General features: G+C 43.3%; 1 protein-coding gene across 1 annotated transcript; it reads left to right on the forward strand.

Moving 5' to 3' along the window:
• On the forward strand, positions 1–25735 carry ADPRH (ADP-ribosylarginine hydrolase). Its single transcript, XM_033945683.1, has 4 exons — positions 1–123; positions 4724–5066; positions 13257–13617; positions 25111–25735. The coding sequence occupies exons 2-4, from the start codon at positions 4754–4756 to the stop codon at positions 25496–25498; spliced, it is 1062 nt and encodes a 353-aa protein (XP_033801574.1). The 5' UTR covers positions 1–123; positions 4724–4753; the 3' UTR covers positions 25499–25735.

Below are 25735 nucleotides of genomic sequence, written 5' to 3' on the forward strand. Positions count from 1 at the left end.
AAGGAAAGCAAAATGTCCATTGCTCTATGGACAGCGAAACTAGGAAGTGAAGTCACTGATTAGAGTTCAATTATTGATGTGTTTGTTGGGGAAGTTGCTGAGCTCCTTTTCGAACTGTTTAAGGTAAGCTGCAGACTTTTCCCTTGTGTGACAGCGTGATTTTAGGATCTGACACAGGAACATTGCTCGGGAAACTGCCGATCTCTTGGTGTAACTTGAACCGACAGTAGTGCTGCTTCATTGTTCTCAGAAGTGAAAGCGAAAACATGTGAATAGCTTCTTTGCTAACGCTTAAGAGAAGAAGAAAAGGGGTGTGGTCCAGGGCTGAGGGAGAAGAGTTATCTCCCCCTCCCTCCCCCAAACAAACTTTCTGCCTATTTCTTCAAAGATACCTTTCAAGATATTAACTTTTATGCAAGATAATTCAGAGTAGTTAGTGATCAACTGTACTTCTCTAGAATGATTATTGATCCAATGTGTCCCCAGCAAGGAACCTTAAGAGCAGGTCAACAGTACCTATTACAAATATATTCGTTTTGAAAAATATGGTTTGATTGCACTGGCAGTGGTATATTTTTAGTAATTGCCCTCTCAGTTTGGAATAATTTACCTTTCTTTCTCTGAATGGAATCCCCTTATCAGAGATGTAAAAAGTAAATCACTAGAACCTTATTTCTTTAACAGAATGTTTAATAAGTTTAACTCTTTTTTTGTTTTTTGTTTTTTTTTAGCAATGATGGGAATAAGAATCCAAGCAAGGTGTATTATGGATAAGGTGACCGTATGTCCCGTTTTGAACGGGACTGTCCCTTTTTCAGACTCCCTGTCCCGTTGTCCCCACGCACAGCTTCGGGACACCATTTTCAAAGACGGCATCCCGAAGCTGTGCGTGGGGACAATGGGACAGGCAATCATGGGAGAATGGGCTCTCTCCCTGCTTCCCCGCCCACTGCAGCAACAACCGCAAGAAAGGAAGGTCCAGGCGCCGGCCCAGAAGCCTTCTCCCTGACGTCAATCCTGACGATTGGCTGGCCCGGAACTTCCTCTCCGACATCAGAATTGATGTCGGGGAGAAGACTTCTGGGCCGATGCCTGGACCTTCCTTTCTTGCAGTTGTTGCTGTGGCGGCGGGCGGGAAGCAGCAGCGGGTTGCGGTGGCAGACCAGGTGGGGAGCAGAAGAATCGGTGGTAGAAATTTGAAGAAGGATGAAACTATGTGCAGGCTTTGGAGGCCAAGCTTCGGAGGGAAAGAGGCAGACAGACGGGCAGGCTGACTGGCTTCGGCGCGGCAGGGAGGGAGTTAGGATGGGTGGCTTCGGGGGGTGGGACAAAGGCTGGAAGGCAGTGAGGGGGACATAGGAAGGAGGGAGGGAGGGAGGAAGGAGAGAAAGAGGCAGAGAAAGGGGTAAGGGTTGTAAACAGATTAGAAAGGCTAGAGAGAGAAAGGCCTGGACCAAAGGGGAAAGACAGGATGGAGATGCAGGACTATGGGAGGTTCAGAAAGAGGGGGAGAGACCCTGAGAAAGAACAGGGAGATGCAAGATCGTAATAGAGAAGGGAGAGAAAGGGAGACATAGTAACATAGTAGATGACGACAGATAACGACCCGTATGGTCCATCCAGTCTGCCCAACCTGATTCAGTTTAAAAATGTTTTACATTTTTTCTTCTTAGCTGTTTCTGGGCAAGAGTCCAAAGCTCTACCTGGTACTGTGCTTGGGTTCTAACTGCCAAAATCTCCGTCAAAACTCATTCCTGCCATCTACACCCTCCTAGCCATTGAAGCCCTCCCTAGCCCATCCTCCACCAAAAGGTCTGGTACAAAGGAGAACAGACGCTGGATCTGGGGAGGGTAACAGAGGGAAAAGAGAGAGAGAGACTGGGACCCAAAGGGGATGGGGTTGGAGAAAGAAAGAGAGAAACCTGCACCCTAAGGGGATAGGGCTAGAGAAAGAAAGAGGGAGACCTGGACCCAAAGGGGATGGGGCTAAAGAAAGAAAGAAATATTGGAGGCACAGTCAGAAGACTCATGAAATCAGCAGACAACAAAGGTAGGAAAACTGATTTTATTTTCAATTTAGTGATCAAAATGTGTCCGTTTTGAGAATTTATATCTGCTGTCTATATTTTGCACTATATTTGTGGGCGGGACTGAAAATTAATAGATGTCCCATTTTGATGAAAAAAAAATAAATGGTCACATTAATTTATGGAACATACTGCAGGAAAGAGAGCTGATTTCTCTTCTGTTTTTTGGTTCCTAAGATGTTTTTGTAAACCATTTCAATGTGAGCACAATAAGCTGCATATCCTATATAATAAAAGGTTAGTGGCGCATGCACTTTTAAAAAAGCATGATTACTGCGGCCGTGGTGTGTGATCCGTGGCCGTGTTCCATTTCAGAACCCGGCCAATGATCACTCTGGCCACTCCCCTCCTCCCGCCCTCACCAACCCGAAGGAAGCTCAACAGACCTCCCGCCCTCACCTCACCAACCCGAAGCAAGCTGGACCATACCTCCCGCCCTCGCTCACCACTGCTGCCGCTGCCACTGATCCTCCTCTTCGGGGCAGCCTGCGATCGTGGCCGGCTTTGGCGGGCCTCGCGGGCCGCTTTCCGGCCTCGGTGGCACGTTCCCTCTGACGTCGGGGGGGGAGCGTGCTTCCGGGTTGGGGAGCGGCCTGCGAAGTTCGCTGGGGCCAGCCACCATGATTGCGGCCTGCTTTGAAGAGGAGCAGGCCAGAAGACGCCGGGATGGAGGGAGGGTAAGCAGGGGGATTAATTTAGGGGGCCAGAGGGAGAGGGAATGGGGCCTTGGAGAGATAGGAAGAGGGAAAGGGGGCTGCTTTGGGGGGGAGGTGTGCTGGGGACAGACAGTTTTACTCTGGGGGGAAGACAGAAGGGGCCATGGAGAGACAAGGAGAAGGAAAGGGGGCTGTTTTGGGGGAGGGGTGTGCTGGGGGAGACAGAAGGGGCCATGGAGAGACAGGGAGAAGGAAAGGGGGCTGCTTTGGGGGAGGGGTGTGCTGGGGGGAGACAGAAGGGGCCATGGAGAAATAAGGAGAGGGAAAAGGGGCTGCTTTGGGTGGGAGGTGTGTGCTGGGGGCAGACAGCTTTGCTCGGGGGAGGGGGGGTAGACAGAAGGACACAGACAGCGGCCAAGGAGAGAGAGATAAAGAAACACAGACAGATAGACACTCTATTCTAGCACCCGTTAATGTAACGGGCTTAAAGACTAGTCAGGAAATAAAGGGACTTAAGACTCCTCCATTCCATCCTGCAATCTCTCATTTTACTGGATGCTGGAGCAGCAGCAAATGCATTGCACAAATTCAGTGGAGAGCAGGAAGTACTTGACACCCTGCCGCCCTCCTCACCCATGCGGGGGGCTGCAGGATTTGTCCAGACACTACCCCCTCCCCCCAGTTTATTCAGTATAGTTCATTTGTTGTCATTGCTGCTGCTCCAGGACTGAGTTATTTGGAGACAGTGACACAGTCTAGATTGAGGAATGGCAGTGATGACAGCGCTTTTGAATTACCTACATTACCTATGCTTAAATCCAGAAATGGTGAGACACATTGTGTAATGAAAAGGATATAACTATATCACTTTGTTTTTGATTGGAAGAGGTGTGATTTGGAAACCAAAGGAGGGATGAAATACCCAACCCAAGTAAAAGAAAATCATTAGGAAACATAAATCACAGTTCTCCTGAATGAGGGCTGTCTGCTTTTGCAAAGGCACTGTTCTTATATTTTCCAGAGCTCTGCTGATCATAGTGGCATCGTTGACCACTATCAGTGATGTTACAATGGTTTGATTGTGTTATACTTGGCTCATAGAAGAACATAAGAATAGGCTTACTGGATCAGATCAATGGTCCATCAAGCCCAGTAGCCTGTTCTCATGGAGGCCAATCCAGGTCACTAGTACCTGGTCAAAACCCAAAGAGTAGAAACATTCCATGCTACCGATCCAGGGTTGATAAGGATCCCCATTACATCTCAAGATTTCTGATTCCTTATATCCCTATTAGGTCTTTAAAATCTTCCCAACAGAATTGTCTTTATTATTCAATCCTTTCATGTTGACTCTTTAGGCACTATCGGAACAAAGATGTAACTGGCCTTATGCTCTGGAATGCTCTTCTGATATCTCTTATATTAGAAAGTTCCTTAGAGGAATTAAGAAGAAACTACAGATATTCTTGTAAGAACATAAGAGTTGCCAAATGGTGACAGACTGAAGGTCCGTCAATCCCAGTATACTTTTCCAGCAGTGTCCAACCCAGGTCATAAGTACCTAACAAGATCCCAAAGAATAGAACATATTTTATGTTGCTTATCCTGGGAATAAGCAGTGGATTTTCCCAAGTCCATCTTAGTAATGGCTTATGGAAATTCGGATCTTTATCTGGAATCATCTACTAAGTTACTTTTGTTTCAGGAAATTATCCAAATCTTTTTTAAACCTAGCTAAATGGCGCCTGTTAAAGTTGCTTTTAATACAGGCACTCCAGTGCTGAAATATGTTGGATTGATGGACATTTAAGTTACTGGACGCTTATTATTATGTTTTTTTTACCACCTGTTTTATACTGACAAATTAATAAATTGGTTTGAGCCTACTGCCTCATCCACTGCTCATCTGTTTAACATGCTATGGAACGCAACTGTACTCTATAATTAGCGACTAATATCTATGAATATTTTTCTGTACAGGTTTAAGAGGGAATTACATCCAGTGTCGTCATGTGTTCTGGTCTGATTGAGAAATACGTGGCAGCCATGGTGCTGAGTGCAGCTGGTGACGCCCTAGGATTCAAAAATCGCAGCTGGGAGTTCAACCGAAGTGGCGAAGATATTCACAAGCAGCTGGCTAAACTGGGAGGGGTGGGGAACATAGACATAAAGGGCTGGAAAGTTAGCGATGACACCGTCATGCACCTGGCTACAGCAGAAGCGCTGATTGAGGCTGGGAAAGAGATCAATCTACCAAAGCTGTATTCTCTCCTTGCAGAGAAATACAAAGACAGCATGGAGGACATGAATGGACGGTCTGCTGGTAATACTTTGAGAAAATAATGTTTTCCATTGCTGTTCTGGTGGAGGCAGGCAGTTTGCTCATTACAACTCTGATGGTATTTCTTGTTTTAGAGACAAATTGAGGGTCATTTTATAGACAGCACACAACAGAAACCCAATCATTCCACAGTTAGAAAGGAGACTACCGAAAGTACACAAAAAACTGTGAAACAGATGTCCTTGATGACAATGTTTAATGTCCAGTAATAGGATAAAACAAATCCAGATGAGAAAACAATGTAACAAATCCAAGCTCAACTAGAGCGAAAATCATTAATGTGGATCCAACATGATCTGTGTTTTGTCTTGTAAAGCTTTACTCAAAGGTCCTTAAGCAGTGGTCCCCAACCTTGTCCTGGAGGACCACTAGCCAGTTGGGTTTTCGGGATAGCCCTAATGAATATGCATGGGGCAGATCTGCATTCCTATCATCTTCATTACAAGCAAATCTCTTTCATGCATATTCATTAGGGCTATCCTGAAAACCTGACTGACTAGTGGTCATAAAGGATTTAAAATGTGTATTAATTACTGTAAAATGTGAATGGTGTCAATACGTGGATAATATCACTTCTAATAAAGGATGTGTGATCCAACAGAGATGAATGTGAAAGTAATAATGGTGAAAACAAGATGAAATATATGTGAATGTGAAGGTGGTGTGACAAGTCTATCCAAATGTCCAAGTGAAGGAAACCATATGAATAGTGGCGGTGAAACAGAAAGGTAATATTTCCTGTGAATATTATTATTATTTTATTTCTTATATACCGCCAAAGCCGTAGTAGTTCGAGGCGGTTTACAATAAAGAAGGGCTGGACAATCAGCGAATAGTTACAAACAGTGAATACAGATACGCGAATGGTTACTATCAGTGAATACAGATACAACAAAGAATCAGCGAATACGGTTTACAACAGAGAAGGGCAGGTCAATCAGCGAGATGTTACAGTCAGCGAATACAGATACAATAAATATGCGTGTGCGGGGGAACGGATGAAATAGGGACAAAAGTGGGTGGGCAGGGCGAAGGGTAGGGAAAGAGAACTTAGGGAGCAGGGGAGGGAGGGAGGGCTAGGTTGTAGTTCGGTTGAAAAGGCTAGTTTTTAATAATTTCCTGAAGTTTAGGTAGGATGAGGAGTGCGAGATAATTCTGCTCAGGCAGTCATTTATATGTCCTGCTTGGAAGGCAAGTGTTCTGTTTAGGTGACTTTTGTATCGGCAGGCCTTTAGAGTTGGGTGGCTGAAGACGTGGGCTCTGCGGGTGGGTCTGGAAGGGCAGTTTAAGGAGAAATGGGGAACCAGGTATAATGGGGCCAAACCAAGAATGGATTTGAAACAGATACAGGCAAAATTGAATTGGATTCTTGCTTCCATGGGTAGCCAGTGGAGTTTTTGGTAGTAGGGGGATATGTGTTCCCATTTTTTCAGCCCAAAGATCAGTTGGACTGCCGAGTTTTTGGATGATGCGGAGTCTTTGAATGTTTTTTTTGAAGGACCCCAGGTAGATAATGTTGCAGTAGTCTAGTAGGCTTAGGATGTGTGACTGTACCAGTAGTCGAAAAGAGCTTGCATTGAAGTACTTTCTGATGGTTCTCAGTTTCCATAAGGTGGAGAAGCCTTTTCTGACCAGTAAGTCGGTGTGAGATTCAAGGGTGAGGTTGTGGTCAAGTGTCACTCCCAGAATTTTTATGGAATCTGTGATAGGAAAGACATGACAATTTAAGGAGATTGTAGAATCTTTGATTTTGTCGTTTGGACTTGCCAGGAAGAATTTGGTTTTTTCAGAGTTGAGTTTTAATTTGAAATCGGTCATCCACAGATCAATTTGTTTTAGGGTGGATGCAGGTGGTTTGTTGTCTCCGGAGATATGGAGGATAGGGGAAAAACTAAGGTGATGTCGTCAGCGTAGATGTAGAACTTGATTTTCAAGCTTTGTAATAGGTTCCCAAGTACGGCCATGTAGATGTTGAAAACTGTGGGAGACGGGGGAATAATAAGGTGCATGAGGTTACATACCTAAATGGTTGGTGCACTATGATATAAAGTGCTAGAGAGGATGAGAAAACAAAGCAAAATGTCAAAAATTAAGATCATAAATTTATATATCACAAACAAAATGAAAATTATACAAAATTCAGTAATGAAACTGTTTGTAAAATATGTGCTGGTGCACATGATGGGAATTCTTATAATCACAAGGCTAAGTGGCAACATTAAAATCGTGAGAAAGTATAAAAAAGTAAGGGCTAAACAAACTTTGCATATAAAAAATATATACTGTATATCTAAAAATATGACATCATCAGAACAATAAGGACTTGGAGATGATAAAAGCCATGCATATCCTTTCTAATAACTGAGCAGCAAAGGGATAAAAGTGAAAATGGCAGCAAAAACCAGGACAGGTGCCAGTGCACCGGTAGGTAATGATATAAAATAAAGTAATAGATGAACCATGTAAAAGCATTAACGTAATAAAGTAATATTTGTTTATTATATTAATGCTTTTACATGGTTCGTCTATTATTACTGTTGGATCACACATCCTTTATTAGAATTGATATTATTCATTTTATGAAACCATTTTCACATGTAAAATATTGTTTTACAGGCACAAATTAAGCCTAAGTATGCATTTTGCAAGCTGGCATATGCTTGTACAGTAGGAGGCAACGTGGATGGAATCACAGTTTGCACATGATTATTTCCATCTATTCTTGAGCAGATGTAGGGCGTGATTCTGAAAACGATGCCTACAAAATGGACACCCGCTGCATGTCAGTCATCGGTAGGCACTGTTTGCAGAATCACAACTATTTTCTTTTACAGACGCCTTAAATGTAGGCTAGCGTTTTACAGGCCTGCATTTAAGGCATCTGACACACGCCTATTAGAAATGCCTAGGCATGCCTAAGAACACCTAAAGCCACTTCAGCATAAACCATGCCTACACCGGCCTTAGGCGTACCTAGACGTCTCTGTATGCACGCAATCTATGCCTACATTGTAGGCATCATTTGCCCCGTCAATTTTTATTTTTTTAACATGCATTCCGATTGTTCTGTTAGTTGGTAGTAGGACGTCTACTATCACCTACAATTGGGACACTGTTTTTAGAATCAGGCCCTTAGGCCCAGATTTTGCAAAGCGCGCCTAAAGTTAGGCGCAGTTTGGGCGTCCAAGATAGGCGGCCTTTGTAGAATCGCACTCAGCAAAGCTCAGCACTGTTTAGGCATCCAAATTTTGAGACGTCCTTTAGAGAATTAAGCTTTAGGTGTGAGTTTGACGTCCAAGAAATGTCCTTAATGTTATAATATTTTATTATTATGATGTTATTAGAATGGTGATTTTTATTATAATTGTGATACTGCGAGTTGGAATTGTGATACTGGGAGTTGGATCTGTTTAATACTTTTATTTATTTTGCTTGCATCAGAGAGAGTGACGGATTCGAACCAGCAACAGTAGGGTAGAAGGCTGTAGGTTTAACCAGTGTGCTACACAGTGAGCTAGCAAGTTGTATAGCAATTGTAAAACTAGGTCCTTTAGGCATTGTAAAGTAAGTCTATTTTTCAGCATAATTTGGGCTTTAAATAGACCTGAGTTCTATGGACGGAGCTTAGGCACAGTTTGGATGTCCTTAATGTGATCTGCTAAATAGCTCTCTGGGTTTTTATTTTTGCTTTATTAAGCTCAAAATACATTTAATAAAGGCACCACATAAACAGGGCACATCAAAACAGATATATTTCATGCAAAACCTTTTATTTTTGTGGACAAACAGCAATGCTATTTGCTAATTAGAGGAAAACATCCATTAACTGAACCAGAGTATATGAAAAAACCCAGCTTTGGATTTTTTTGCTAAAAAGCTACTCTTTTTTTCTGACTAAACAGTGCTCCAATCAGCTTATTCTTGAAAGCAAGGAAAGCACATGAAAAAAAATATATAGCTTGCATACATAACTTTATTTGCAAAAGCTTAAAAACAGAAAAAACCCCAGATACAGACCTTAGCATGGCTTCTACTTCATGCTAGGAAGTTCTTCTTCACCCAAAGGGTGGTGGACACCTGGAATGCGCTTCCAGAAAGTGTGATACGACAGAGTACGCTACTGGGTTTCAAGAAGGGATGGGATGATTTCCTGAAGGAAAAGGGGATTGAAGGGTACAGATAGAGGATACTATGCAGGTCCTGGACCTGATGGGCCGCCGCATGAGCGGACTGATGGGCATGATGGACCTCGGGTTTGACCCAGCGGAGGCACTGTTTATGTTCATTGCAAATGGAGATGTGCAGCTGCACAATGCTGACCTCATTGTGAGATCATCAAGGTTTACCTGTAAGGTAGAATGTCACAATTAAAATATGTGCTGGGATTTGAACCCATGACTTCTAGAAGATGAGCACAGGGCTTTTACCCGGTGAGCCACAGATGCTTCCTTTTAGTTGTAGGGGTTCCTACCATGAGAGCTTAGTGATCCTAGCCATGTGAAGGTGAAAATACCTGAGAAGATCATAGCTTAGCAGATCCCTACGCTATCATATCAAATGTGAGGAAGAAAGACATTAGTGAGAGCTGCTTAGGCTCAATGGGTAAAAGTCTAAACCTGACCAGCCAGTTGTGTCCCGAGGACTGGGTTGAGGGCCTCTGCTCTGTAGATACCTGCGTAACAGGTTGAATATGCATACAGAGGGAAATTCTATATCTACCAGTGCCTAAGTTAATTAGGAAATGCCGTTTGAAATGGCAAGCAACGCCAAATGTAAAGCGCCTATCGGCGCCTAAATAAAAGGTGCTAAAATCGCACCTCCGAAGGTGCCTACCAGCATCTAATGCCACTATAGGCGTAGCTAACTTTGGAAGTAGCATTAGGTGCCACAAAGCACTTACTTAGGTGCAATTCACAGTAAAGATAGGCACCTGAAATGTAGGCCTTGAAAACCCTGGCCTACATTTCCAGCTCCTATCTTTCCTGGATGCTCGATTCTCTAAACGTCAACATTGCTTTTTAGGTGGCCACCGTTTAGAGAATCCAGGTCACAGTATTTAGGCACAACCATTTAGACCAGCCATATAGCTAGTGTTAATGCTCAGACCAAATAATAATAATAACTTTATTTTTATATACCGCAATACCACAAATAATTCAGAGTGGTTTACAGAGGAAGAGACTGAATACAGACAACGATAATACAAAATCTTTCAAAATTACATTAGCATGTTAAGATTAATTGAGTTTATCTGGGAGTGTTTTAGGAATACATCAAGGCAGAAGTGGAGTCAGAGAAATTTGACAAAGGAATTGGGACTTGCATACCGCCTTTTTATAGTTTTACAACCATTCTAAGTTAAAGTGTTCTATAAGGTATGCATGTAGGCGTCAGCTCTGTCCATAATCTGCTCCCATTTTGCAAATACACTCTGTCCCCTGGATTCTATAAATGGTGCACAATTTTCTGCATGATCCCAAGATACGCACACAACTAAATTGGCTAACAAAACAATTAGGCCTCCTTTTACGAAACTGCGATAGCATTTTCTAGCACGGGGAGCTGCGCTGAATGGCCCACGCTGCTCCCGACACTCATTGAATTCCAATCAGGATTCATGAAGTACCACAGCACAGAAACGGCGCTTCTATACTTCGTAGATGACAGCTGGAAAATCCTCGATGAGGGTAAAAACGCATTGCTGGTTCTATTAATCCTTTGATACTATTGATAACTCACTTCTCCTGTCCAGACTACACTCCATCGGAATCCGTGATGTCGCACTGGTGATGTCGATATGGCATGGTTCTCCTCCTTCTTAAAAGAAAGATTTCAGAAAGTACTACTAGGACCCTCCTTATCAGAACCAAAACCTCTCTGCTACGGAGTACTCCAGGGTGCATTGCTATCCCCACTCCTCTTCAACCTGTACCAGTACTCGACATCATAGAAAAATATCAAATCAAAATCCACACTTATGCAGGCGACATACAGCTCTACCTCCCCCTAGGTCAACATCAAGACGCACAAATCAAAAAACCTCATTGCTGCCTAACTGAAATAAAGAACTGGATGACTTCAAACAAACTATAGCTCAACGTGTCAAAAACAGAACTTCTCTGGACACACAAGGATTCCTGCACATATCCCCGCCCATCCTTCTGGGGAAATGACACCCTTACAGCCATAGACAACGTCCACAATCTGGGAGTGATTCTCGACTCAAACCTGTCGCTCTTGGATCATATATCAAAATTAGTGTCTTCATGTTTCTATTACCTACGCTAGCTAATGTGCATCCATGCTTACTTTTCAGAGAATGATTTTGCCCAGCTACTATATGCATTTGTGTTATCCCACTTAGATTATTGTAACACGCTACTAGTAGGCTTACCCACAAAAAACGTCTCCAAGGCGTGCAAAACACTGCAATCCAACTCCTGAAAAACCTGGGCTTCCGCAACCACGTCACCCCTGCACTAAGATCCATGCACTGGCTGCCTATCCGAAAATGCTGCACTTTTAAAGCCCTAGTTCTAGCTTTCAAGACATTCCACAAGATGACACCAAGCTAAATATCATCAAAACTACAAATTTATGTCCCTAACCGATCACTGAAATCCCAAGCAGAAAAATGTCTAGCCATTCCACACGGACGCTCACTCATATCTGAAACAGCCCGGAAACGCTCGTATTCCCATTTCATACCCAGATTATGGCACATCATCCCCCATCTGTCAGATCTTTAAACAGTCTATGGAATTTCAGCTCCTTAGCTTACATCAGCATCCCTGACTGATTGTTACAGCGGTCCACCGGATCAAAAACCCACCATACTTCAATGACGCACAAACTTACAAAGCTATTTTACCTTATGTTAGGCTATGTCTTTTTGGAAAATGCTGCAATTTTAAAACACCCTATGTCTACTAAGTCTATATTTCCAAATCTGTATGTTATGACTATACTGTAAAAGCTGAAATTTATACCTCTATGTACACCAAGTTTGTTTTTCCCACCAAAGTTTGTCCTGCTTATACTGTGAATGTACTCTTGTAACCCGTTCTGGGCTCCTTTGGGAGGACAGGCTAAATAAAGAATAAATAAATAGTATATATGTACACATAAGCATGTACAAGCTACTATTCTAAACATTAATATGGTAGTTTATTAGGACTTTCTATACCTCTATATCTGACTTGTAAGTCAAGCAATGTACAGGCTTATTCATCGGAAAAAAACTGAAAGAACACCAATTGCAAAATAGGAAAGAAAAAGATCAGGCAAAACAAGTAGTCACCACTTACATTCACACAGTCACCATAGAAAGGTAAAGAGGATGGCACTTGATATACTGCTTTTTCTGTGTGGTTACAATCATGTAAACTGCTCTGATTGTAATCACACAGAAAAAAAACAGTATATCAAGTGCCATCCTCTTTACCCTTCTATGGTCCTGATTCTGCAAAGCGCGCCTAAAGTTAGGTGCAGTTTGGGCATCCAAGATAGGTGTCCTTTGTAGAATCGTGCTCAGCGATGCTCAGCACTGCCTAAAAGGCAGGTACTTATTCTGTACCTAGGGCAATGAAGTGTTAAGTGATGTGCCCCGAGTCACAAGGAGCTGCAGTAGGAATTGAACTCAACCTCAGGGTGCTGAGGCAGCTGCTTTAATCACTAGGCCACTCCTAGTGAAAGCGCCTATGTTATAGAATTGCCCTCTATCTATCTGGCCTAACTATAAGTGTCGTTTGCAGGCTATGATTATCGAATACTACCTTTCAGATATCAAGTATTGAAACATTAGATGACGTTTCAGCTGTGCCACTGATATCTCCCTTTAAAGAGGGAAATGAGATGGCTTGGTCACTTGACCCTCACTGATACCTGAGGATTTGGAGACACCAAAGGACTCAATTGCCCTAGAGAGGTCATAGAGTGAGAATCATCAAAACAATCCTCTTCCATCTGAAAATGATGATAAGTTACTGGCAGAGAGGGGGTGATAGACTCCAGTACTTAATGAGACTAAAGGTGACAAATTTAAGTCATTTTAATCCTGAGAGGGAATTGCTGCATTCATTATTGCAATCACATGCTTATCCATGGGGCCAAGAACCAGCTGCTTATCTGGAATGGTCCTCTTATTTATTTTTTCCTTTTTTCTCTCACCAGGTTCTACTTGCATGGATTTTGCCCTGCGATTGCAACCAGAAAAATCTGATGGCTGGATTTTTCCATTTAATAAACATGGAGGAGGATGTGGTGCTGCAATGCGAGCAATGTGTATTGGCCTAAGATTTCGCCATCCTGAGCAGTTAGTCAACTTGATTCAAGTGAGCATTGAGAGCGGGCGTATGACCCATCATCATCCTACCGGCTATCTTGGATCACTGGCCTCTGCGCTGTTTACCTCTTACGCCATCAATCGCAAACCTCCCCATGAGTGGGGAAAGGGATTGCTAGATGTGTTGCCCAGTGCCAAAAACTACATTCAAGAATCAAAGCGTGATGTGGGTGAGAATCTGGAAGCATGGTAAGTATTTTATGTTTAAGCCTATCCCAGACATGTGCAACTCTGGTCCTCAAGGGTCACAGTCGACGAACTTGTAGTGCATTTCAGAGATTCACTGGTGTGCTACCAAACGCTATTTTTCCAGGCTTCTTTTTGTGATATATTTCTTTTTACCTTTATTACCATGGACCCCTGATGAAGGTTGTCCGAAACACGGACCGTGTTGGGTCCCCTGTCTGGTAAAAGGTTTTTAGTTAAGATTTATTTGTCAAAATAAAATTTGCCTGCACCGTGTACAAGTCTGCAGTTTTGGTTTACTGAGGATCCTGTCAGAGGGCAATGTAGGGAAAGGGATTAAGACTTGTATACTGTCGTTTTGTAGTTTTACAACCACACTCAAAAAGCGGTTTACATACAGGTATTCTCAAGAAGTGGCATAGTGAGGATGAGTTGCCCCGCCCTCTGCTCCCCTGCTCCTTCCCGACCCCTCCCCCCTGCTGTGCATGTGCGCCCTTTCCTTCTATGTACCTCTTTAGTTTTCCTGGCACGAGCAGCATCACAAACTTACTGCCCGTTTTGGTTTTGGCTCTCACTCTGATGTCACTTCCTAGGCACGGGACCCGGAAGTGATGTCAGAGAGAGAGTTGACACCGACGCAGGCAGCAACTTCGTGATGCTGCTCGCACCAGGAAAATTAAAGAGGTACAGGGGAAGGGAAGGGACACATGTCCACGGCAGGGGGTTTGGGAAGGGGGGATGGAGAGGAGGACTGGTGTTGGCGCCCCCACTAAGACGACGGACTCCAGCTCTAAAGAACTAAAGCCGGTGCTTGGCAGACTTGTTACGGTCTGTGTCCTGCAAATGACAAGATTCAGATAGGCTGGAATGGGCTTCAAAGGCAATTCCAATCTTTGGAACCTCTTATCCAATGACTTTCTAATTTCCTCAGAAGTCTTTCATGAGGTACTTTGTCAAATGCCTTTTAAAAATTCAAATACACAATATCAAGTGGCTTACCTTTATCCATATGTTAATTCACCCCTTCAAAGAAATGCAGTAGATTGGTATGGCATGATTTCCCTTGACTAAATTCATGTTGGCTTTCTCTTATTAATCTATGCTTATGTATATATTCTGTCATGTTGTCCTTTATAATGGTCTCTGCCATTTTGCCCGGCACCAACGTCAGATTCACCGGTCTATAATTTTCTTGATCACCTCTGGAATTCATTTTAAAAATTGGTGTCCAGAGGGCCGCCTTCCAGTCTTCTGGTACTATGCTGGATTTTAAAGAAAATTTACAAATCACTATAAATAGCTGTGCAAGTTCATTTTTCAATTCTATCAGTAATCTGGGATGTATCCATCAGGTCCAAGTGATTTGCTACTGTTCAATTTGTCGAATTATCCCATTGAGAATAAAGAGAATGTTTTCCTTAACAAAAAAGGTCTTGGCCAAAACAAGCACATGCTTTTACCAAATACAGAGTAAGGGATCACAAACTAAAAATAGAAATATATACATAAAAATTAAACTGAAATTTTAGAAACTCAGAGGAAAAAGAGAGACAATTCTACCTATGCTTTGCAAAATATGAAGATAGCAGTTGTACATTCCAATAACAGCCATATTCAAATTACTAAGTTGAAGAGAAAATGTTTTCAATCCTTGTTGTTTGACTGTTACATTCTGTTCATTTTGGTCCCTGTTTTCCTTTTTTTTTAACTCTTTTCAGGGTCTCTTTTCTATTAGTAATTTCTTCACTTCCTTTCCTACATTCACCCCTGACAGTTAAATTTTCATTTCTGCTTTCTTACATTTATTTCTTCAACCTTTCTGTCACTCATATCATTCCTCTTTCTTATCCAGTCTTCAGTCTCCCTCTTGTTACTGCATCTACTTACACCTTTCCATCTCTTGCCCTTACTCTAGCCCTTCCATTCTCTATCTCTTCCTCATCCAAAATCTCTATCTCCCTGCTTTACTAAGGTGTACTAAGCGTTTTAGCATGCGTTTAGCGCGCACTGTGTCCATAGACTAACATGCATGCGTTAGCATTTAGCGTGTGGTTAGCACGCGCTAAAAAGCATAGCGCACCTTAGTAAAAGGAGTCCTATATCTTCCTCTCCTGCACCTGTTTCTAGTATCTCCCTCTCTCTCCCGCATACAACATGACCCCCTTTTACTCTGTCTTTTGCTACCCTCCATCCAGCAGCTCCCATCTTGTCTCTCCCCTATTCTCCATTTGGTCCAGCATTTCTTCTCTCTTCTGCTTTCCCTCCTTGCGGTTCTGCATCTCCCAGCTCTCTTCCATCATCTCCACTAAAGATTCTGATGTGTTTCACCCCTTCTGACAGACTTGTTTCCATACAGGGAGGACATGGCCCAGCCTTCAATGTGCATATGAACACAGGCCCTGTGCTCATGTTTTGTTAATTTATTGGTACTGCTGCTTCTTCACAAGTCATAGAACATAAGAACATAAGCAGTGCCTCCGCCGGGTCAGACCATAGGTCCATCCTGCCCAGCAGTCCGCTCCCGCGGCGGCCCAAACAGGTCACGACCTGTCTGAATCACTAGAAGGGGCCCCCTTGCCACCTTGGTTTCCCATTGAGTCCTATCTTCCCATCGAAGTCCTAACCCTTCGGTCTTGCACATGCACGAGCTGGTTGGGTTTCTATACTTATTACCTGGTTAGCTTTCTATACCTATGTTACATCCCAGCACCTCTCTCAGTATCCCACGATCCCTTTATCCTTCAGGAATCCGTCCAATCCCTGTTTGAATCCCTGTACCGTACTCTGCCTGATCACTTCCTCCGGTAGCGCATTCCAGGTGTCTACGACCCTTTGGGTGAAAAAAAACTTCCTTGCATTTGTTTTGAACCTATCTCCCTTCAGTTTCTCCGAATGCCCCCTCGTACCTGTTGTCTCTTTCAGCCTGAAGAATCTTTCCCTATCCACCCTCTCTATGCCCCTCATGATCCTGAAGGTCTCTATCATATCTCCCCTGAGCCTCCTCTTTTCCAGAGAGAAGAGCCCCAGCCTATCCAACCTCTCAGCGTATGGGCAGTGTTCCAGCCCTCTTACCAGTTTCGTTGCTCTCCTTTGTACTCTCTCAAGTACCGCCATGTCCTTCTTGAGGTACGGCGACCAATATTGAACGCAGTATTCCAGATGTGGACGCACCATCGCTCGATACAATGGCATGATGACTTCCCGCGTCCTGTTTGTTATGCCCCTCTTTATGATGCCCAGCATCCTGTTGGCTTTTTTCGAGGCTGCTGCGCACTGCGCAGATGGCTTCAGTGATGCATCCACCAGCACACCCAAGTCTCTCTCTAGACTGCTGTCTCCCAGCAATCCCCCCCCCCAATTTGTAGTTGAACAACGGGTTCTTTTTCCCTATATGCATGACCTTGCATTTTTCCACGTTAAAGCGCATTTGCCATTTGTTTGCCCAGTCTTCCAGCTTGTCCAGGTCCCTTTGCAGGTCCTCATAGCTTCTAACCCCCCCCCCCCCCCTCCCGACCAAAAGCGGAATGAAGCTTCCCCTGCAGCATTATTTTAGGATACTTGCTTCTCCAGAAGATTTGCCACCTCGAACAACTGCCTCATTTCACCTAATGACAGAGCTGCCCTTATCTTTCCCTCACTCTGTTTTGTATTTTCTATACTGAATAATGCATACCATCTTAATAGATTTGCATCAATATGTTCTTTTTTGCACAGAATAGTTTTGTAATGTGGTATGCCTTTAAGGTTCTATGCTATTTAGTGACAGAGTGTGCAGCTTGATAGATTGTGGGTTATGAATGATTTTTCTCTTTTTGAACTTGTGTTTGCAGCTTGTTTCGCTTTAGTTTTTATTTTAGGATAGATAGCTTCCGGAAAGCTAGAACTGGTGGAACAGGAATTATTCCATTTAGTGATTCATGCTTCATCTGTAGTGGGTGTAGATCTTTTATTTTAGCTCTGGGTTATATGTTATTACAAAAGGTACCTGCTCTGTAGTTTTTTTCTCTGTTTGTATTACCCTAGGTTCTTCCTGGCTGCTCAGAAAATTGCAGTTTACTGGAAGATTGCTTTAAGATTGTAGTCCTTTCGTTTAACAGATTCTCTTAACACTTTGAGGTGTTTACCCTATATGGTGATATCTGTGGGTTGACTATATAATAGACTTTATTAAAAAAATTATTTGTGTAAATAACTGTTATGCGCTATGATTGTTTTAAACTTAATAAAGATTTATTAAAAAAAAAAAAAGTGATGGTTAGATGCTGGAGCTGTGACAAGAACAGAATCTGCCAGTTGATTTGCTATATACAAATGGGGATAAATATCAAAGGTTAATGAAACTATAGGGCTTGGTTTCATAACAAGAAACCCGTGTGAGAAGTTGTCCATAAAGTGCTTGTTTTATGTGCCTTTATAAAGCAGGCTTCTGAAATCGCACCCAAGAGCACACACATGCTGATAGACAACTTTGCATGTGCTTCGAAGATGGCATAAATGTGTGCATGTTTTTTATGAAATGTTATCAAGCTTCATATTTCTGCTCCAGCTTTGCCCAAACTAAGTCCCCAGGATCTGTATAGCACAGATAAAACAAAGAGCAAACTTTTTATACATATACTTTCCATAATACATGCGCCATAGTGTGACTTTATTAAAGCTCTTTTCTGCATGTAAATCATGCTTTACATATGCAAACCATAGGCGTCAGAACAGGGGAAGCCACAAATGCCATAAAACACCCAAAGGTTTCCACCTTCCCCATTTGCCTGCCGCCGTCAGTGCCGCTGCTGTTACTTTAAATAGGCAGAAGCAAACCAACATATATCCACCGCTGGGGCTGCACTGGGCACATGTATGACTGCTGGCTGGAACAGGAAATGACGTGAGAGGGCAAGGCCAGAAGCAAGCACCGGTGCAGCCATGTGTAGTGGATGTACTTTTGTTTGCTGCTGCTGTAGAACCAGCCGCAAGGGGAGTAGGGTGACAGAGAGGGTGGTAGATTCTGGGTAGAAGGGGAGGGAGCAGATGGAAGATGAGAGAGGATAGATGGCTAAATGGAAGCGGGAAGAAGGGGCAGATGCTGGAGGGGGAGAGAGAAGATGCTGGATGGAAAGGGACAGAAAGAAAGCACACACTGGCTGGAAAGGGAGGCGAGAAAGGGGGGCGCATCTGGATGGAAGAGGAGAGAGAGGGCAAATGCTGGATGGTAGGAGAGAAAGAGGTCAGAAGCTGGATAGAAGGAGGAGATAAAGAGGGCAAATGCTGGACGGAAAGGGGAAAGAGGAAAGAAGCTGAATAAACGATGGAGAGAGAGATGTTAGATGGAAGGAGAAAGAAAGGGAGAAGATGCTGGATGGAAAGGGACAGAAAGAAAGCTACACACTGGCTAGAAGGGAGGTGAGAAAGAGGGCGCATCTGGATGGAAGAGGAGAGAGGGCAAATGCTGGATGGTAGGAGAGAAAGGGGTCAGAAGCTGGATAAGAACATAAGAAGTTGCCTCTGCCGGGTCAGACCAGAGGTCCATCGCGCCCAGCAGTCTGCTCCCGCGGCGGCCACATCAGTCCATGACCTGTAAGTGATCTTTTTGTCTATAACCCATTAATCCCTATTTTTCTTCTATCTATACCCTTTCCATGATCCTATCTCTACCTCTAATTCTGTACAATACCTCTTTATTCTGGGAATTGGTGGAAAGTAGTTATCCCCTATTACCAGAGGCTGTAGGAAACTTCAGTCAATAGGATTGAGCTCCTCCCACTGTGCCCATCTCCTGGGACATGCTATCTGGATCCCAGTTTTGTTTTCCTACAGGCCAAGCTGTAGGAGCTCTTCTCTTCTGCTCGTGCTTCATTTCTTGAAATTTAGTGTATTATTTTAATACTTTTTGCAGGTTTGCCCTTGTACTGTGGAAATACCCTGCGGGGACATCCTTTCGGCGGGAGATCGCAGACTTTGGAGTAAAGTCTGCCTCTGGGGGGTTACCTGCCACTGCAGTAAGCTCCCTGGACAACCTGCACTTCAGATTGGAGCTCTGGGATTGGGAGCTAGCTCACCTAGGGTTCGTCCGCTAGTGGGTGGAGCACAGGCTGCACGGTTCCGTGGAGGCACGTCCAGGATCGGGACCGGACTGCGTACCTTCCCTGTGTAATCCAGAGGTCTCAGAAGTCACTGACTGGGATAACTGGGCAGGTGAGGCAGTCAGAAGACTTGAAATCCAGTTTTCCAGCTTCCTGAGTTTAGAGATCTTTGTGCATGCTGTGTTCAGCTTGCCTGCCATTTCTACCTTACAGCATAGAACACAGAGAAGGAGGAGATAAAGAGGGCAAATGCTGGATGGAAAGGGGAAAGAGGAAAGAAGCTGAATAAATGAAGGAGAGAGAAGATGCTAGATGGAAGAGGAGAGAAAGAAGGCATACACTGGATAGAAGGAAAGAAACAGGGTAGACATTTATTGGAAGGGAAGAAGAAAGAGGCTATAGTTAATGAGATACTGGGAAATAAGTGAAAGTGGAATAGAAGAGTTGGGATTAGGGAAAGAGAAGGAAAGCTGTAGGTAGACTCAGTAAAAAGGAGGGAAAATGAAAACTAGATAGTATGTATGAAATGGATTTGCATGCACTGCCTCCTTGAGATGCAAATCTATCTTACGCATATTTATTGTGGATATCCTGAAAACCTGACCTGTCTCCAGCTTTTGAGGACCGGAATTGCGTACCCCTGAGCTAGTAGATGGAATTCCTATTAAAGCAGCAGTCATTGGGGGCTGAGAAAGGAGAGGCTTTTTTATGTGCTGATATGCATGTTTGAATTTTGTTACATTTTAAACAGAGGTAGAATGGGGTTGATTTGCCTTATATTAGCTGCTTTAAGAGAGAGAGAGCGCGGAAAAAACTTTCAGAGCATGGCATTAAGGAATGATGTTTCAGTCTGCATTGTGTAGTTTAATTTTGTGGTTACTAAATATTGGTATTAAGATGATATTGTGTGTATATGAAGAATGAATGGAAGAAATGGCATTACAATTAGCACTGTTATTATAGGGGGCGGGGTCTGGAGCGGCGCTTGGGTGGAGTCGGGGGAGGGGCCGGGTTTGGGCATCCCCAAACAAAAGAAGTTTTGCTGCCCCTGATGTAACAGCTTTATAAAGTTACTCTCATAATGATTAAAAGAGTTAGCCTTCCAGATCCATTATATTTACATGTCATTCTTAAAAGAGTTTTTAAATCAGCCTTTCTTTAACTGTATATGGCTTTAATCTATATGATCAGAGCTGGTTTGGTTTTGCTGTATCTCTGGGCTTTGCCTGTTCTCCAACTGACTGCAGTGATATGAATGGAGGAGTGACCTAGTAGTTAGAGCAGCAGGCTATGATTTTAAGAGACCAGAGTCTCTCGTGTTTCAGAGCCTGAGTGGAAAAGGGCTCTTTGGCCTCGCATCCTGACATAGCCAGGTGTTTGACGGGAGAGAGCTCAGGTTGTGGCCTCCAGTATGATAGCCGTTCCCATTGTGGAATCTTAACATTGTCTTGAGGGGGCTCAGTAAGGCTCCATTCGAGCCTTTGCAGGAAGCATCACTGCCGGATCTGACATTGAAGACAGTGTTCCTGATAACCATCGTCTCAGTGAGGAGTCTCAGATTCAGGCATTATCTTGCAGAGAGCTGTTTCTCAGACTTACAGAAGCGGGAGTCTTCCTTAGAGAAGGCCCTTCGTTTTTGCCAAAGGTGGTGTCAGCCTTTCATATCAATCAGGAGGTCAGGTTACCTGTGTTCCATTCTATGGGTTCCAAGAAGAGTGACAAAGTATTGAACTTGCTATATGTGTGGAAAGTTCTTCGTTATCTTGAAGTGATTAATGCATTTCATCTCTTAGATCATCTTTTTGTTATCACCAATGCTGCTAAGCTGGGTATGTTAGCATCTAAGGTGACTTTTTCCAGATGGATTTGTAAGGCGATCTCATCGGCGTACATTGGCTATGGGAAACGGCCACCAATTTCCTGAGAGCACATTCCACTTAGAGGTGTGGCTTCTTCATGGGCAGAGTCTTGGGGCAGTCCCCTTCCGAGGAGATTTGTAAGGCAGTTACGTGGTCCACTCTACATGCATTTACAAAGTTTTACAGAGTTAATGTGGCATCACATGAGGATACAGCCTTTGGGTCCTCCATTTTAAGGGCAGGCTCATCTGTCCCGACCTACACTCAGGAGTCTGCTTAGGTAATGTCACCTATAGACACGTTGCAACAGAATGGAAGATTACTGTAGGTTAGTACTTCAATAATCTTCTTTCTGGTAGATGTGTGTAGGAGTCCTGACATCCTGCCCTGTTAGAATTTGCCTGCTTACTGTCTCGGACAGAGTGTATGTCCACAGCTGGAGATCTTCTCCTGCCAGTATGATATAAAGAATAAAATACTGAACATAAAAAAATAAAATAAAGTGAGTCTCTCAGAGCTCCATATGTGTTAGTGCTGGTCGCACTTTGACAGGTGGGTTGTTCATTCCACCTGGGTTTATATTAAGGGTTGATTAACTTGGTTCAATTTTGTCTTACAGAGCATGACATAAATGTATTATCAGGGATGATCCCCATACCCCTCCCTCCTGTTTCTTAAGTTGTAGTGATGATCAGTTGCTTTGGTACAAACTGAAGGGCTCACTACAGCTACTGGAGAAGTAGGCATAGTTGAAAAATGTATATTTCATCCTTCTGCAGCACAACTCGCAGTTTGGGGGATATTACCCTATAGTCAGGACTATGGTGCATATTTTTTACCATGTTATGCTATTTTTTAAATATATAGAATAGGTGTCCTCTAGGTGCCTCAATATAAGTGTACTGTTATATAAATTGCCCTCATACCCCCCAAATTCTATATATGGTGCTCAAAATCATTTGTACAAATTTGGACACATGCACCCAATTTAATTGAATGACTGGCCAATTATCGTGAATTGAGTGCTAGCATTTATTGGTGCTAATTAGCAATAATTGGAATTTATGCATCTATCTTCCTACTCGGGATTCTAGATGCACGTGTAAATTTTTCACATAGAACTGGAAAAGGAATGTGTCCTTGGGAGGGGCATGGGCAGGACATAGAATTTGTGTGAATAGTAGATCTGTGCCTAATTTAGGTGTGAGGATTTACATTAGGTTTCAGCATCATTTATAGAATTGGTACTCTTTTTCTTTCAGCATACAAATTTGGGTACCCTTTACTGAATTTCTCCAGTCATGGTACATGGGTTTGTCGAGCCACTGGGGCTTGCACATATCAGTGAAGTTGAAAGCTATGCCGTCAGTAGTTTCACTACCCAGCAGGGCCTCCCAAGGCAGACAGGTTTCAGCAGAGATGTCAGACTAACAATGTACCACTCATCTGGGAATCACCAAATGGGCAGTATTGGAGGTAGAAGATCTCATTTGATGGGACGACAACATTGAATTTATACTGCGCAGAAGAAAGGCCTGGAAATCTACTTCTGTATTTTGCTACAGAAACTTGATATCATTATCAAGTCACTAGGACTCCAACACAAGTCGATGGCACCTAACTTACTGTATTTAGCCTATAATATTTATGTATTAGTTATGATTATTTTAACTGTATATACTCAGACCCAAGCTTCATGGCAAAACATGGCTATGTTGGATTTTTAATCTCTGTAATCTAATGTCCCAGTTCATTCTGGGGTGCACTGGGAGTGGCCTCTGGCCAGAGGTATCTGACCAATCGGAGTCTTAGGTTACTCCCAGTGCAACCTCTGGGAAGGATGCATAAGACCCTGTGGGAGAAGCCTGAGGCATCTGGTCAGTCAGAGCCTTAGGTCCCTCCCCAGTGCCGAAAGGTGTCGGTGGGGGGATGTTGAGGTGTGAGGGAGTGTTGGGGTGTGTTAGGGAGTGTTGGAGAATGTTGGGTGTGTGTTGGGGAGTGTTGATTAGGTGTTGGGAAATGTCAAAGAATGTCGGGTAGGTATTGGGGAGTGTTGGGGTTTCGGAGGGCTGGTGGCAGGAGGGAGTGGGCATCACTCCTGCCAAATGGATGTAGAGGGAGTGTTGGGAGTATCAGAGGTTCGGGCTGGTGGCAAGAGGGAGTGGGCATCTCTCCAGCCGGCTGACTTCGCAGGGGGCATGTTCCTGGCCGCTCAGCTGATCTCAGCAGGGAAATTTCCTTGCAGCGATCAGCTTAGCGTCTGCGTTTATTTGAAATGTAGACCACTTTTTTGTTGGCCTACATTTCGGGCGCCTATTGCGGCCCTAGGGAGACACCTAGGGCCACTTAAGCTCACTCAAGGCCACTTATGGGTGAAATCATGCCCATGCCCAGCCTTGCGTGTGCTTAAATGTCCCTTTGTGCCTCCCTGCATCCGCAACAGACGCCTAAAATGTAGGCGGCCTGCCTCAGTTTGTTTGTTTGTTTTTAGCAAACATGCATCCTGATTGGCTATTTAGACAGCGGTAGGATGCCTACTGCTAACTACAATCGGGGCACCGTTTATAGAATTTACCCCTTACAGCCTATGGTAAATTTATTATTTTATGCAGTACATCTATATTTTTTTGTCCTGGATCTAAAGTACGGTATTGGTAAATATAAGTTAAATCTTGAAATTTTTAGATGTTGTCCTGGTGGTTACTGCTTTGTCACTGACCCAAGTTAGTATTGAGAGATTTTTCTCTGCTCTGAAAATAATTAGATCAGATTTGAGGGCATCAATGAAGGAAGATTTGACAGAGGACAAATTCTTCAGAGATTTAAAGCTCCTTTTTCTAAGCTGTAGTAGAGGTTTCTATTGAGACCCTGAGCGCTAAATTCTCTGACTTTCATAGGAATTCTGCGAGCATCAGAGCATTTAGCACTCCGGACCATGATAGAAACCTCTACCGCAGCTTAGTAAAACCCAGCATTAGTTAAAATATTAACCCCTTCTTCTACGAAACCGTGACAGCTTCTCTCTTCCCTTTCTTCCACCACCTCCCGTAAATCTGTTTGTCAACGCAGATACTACTCTAATTGATGTAAACCGCCTAGAACTCACTGGGCATGGCGGTATATAAGAATAAAAAAAATTATTATTATTGAATGGCCCGCACTGCTCCCGACGCTCATAGGAACACAATGAGCGTTGGGAGCAGCGCGGGCCATTCAGTGTGGCTCTCTGCACTAAAAAACGCTAGCGCGGTTTCGAAGAATAGGGGGTAAGTGTATAACAAGGCATTGCATATTTTCATTTGATTGCTTTTTGTTCAGGTTCTTTGTTCAGATTTAAATAAATATGTTTGATGGTCTATTAGGCACACTTTTGTACATAAAGAAATATCATGTGTTTCTGTAATTAATCAAATGTCTCTTAGATTAACTATACATAGTAGGAGTCAGAGTCAGACAATAGGAAAAATTAGTTGAAAGTTTAGTACTCCAACTCCATTGCTCTGCTTTTCTGTCTTGTGGAGTTCAGCACAGATTAATTTGCAATTCTGACTTCTTGGCAGGTCATACTTTGAAACTCGCTGGCGAGATTACCTTGTCAAAAGAGGGATTTCGGATGGGAAATCACAGGCATCTTTCCCTGAAGTATACGGCGTGAAAGAAAGAGATGAATTCTACAGATCTCTTAGCTTCAGTGGCTGGGGAGGAAGCAGCGGGCATGATGCTCCTATGATTGCCTACGATGCTATCCTTGGAGCAGAAGACTCCTGGGTTGAACTGGCACACCGTGGTTTCTTTCATGGGGGAGACAGCGATTCCACAGCAGTAATGGCTGCCTGCTGGTGGGGAGCCATGTATGGATTTAGGGGCGTCAATGCTTCCAACTTCAAAAACCTGGAATATAGGGAGAGGCTGGAAAAAGTGGCAAGAGATTTGTATCAGCTTAGTTAGTAAAAGCTGGACGTAATATAAATTAGAAAATGAAAGATGTGAAAACAAATATAAGTATGAAATTAGACTCAATGCCCATCACGAAAGGCAGACTTTTTCATCTATTAGGTGTAAGCATAAAAAATTCATATGATAAAGCCTCAAACTTTTTTTTTGCAATGAGCTGAGATACAATTTTGGTTGATTTATAATTACATATTTACTCTCAAAGAGAAAATAGCAATGATTGAGTCACGG

This window comes from Geotrypetes seraphini, chromosome 5, assembly GCF_902459505.1.
Source record: "Geotrypetes seraphini chromosome 5, aGeoSer1.1, whole genome shotgun sequence".
Classification (NCBI taxonomy): domain Eukaryota; kingdom Metazoa; phylum Chordata; class Amphibia; order Gymnophiona; family Dermophiidae; genus Geotrypetes; species Geotrypetes seraphini.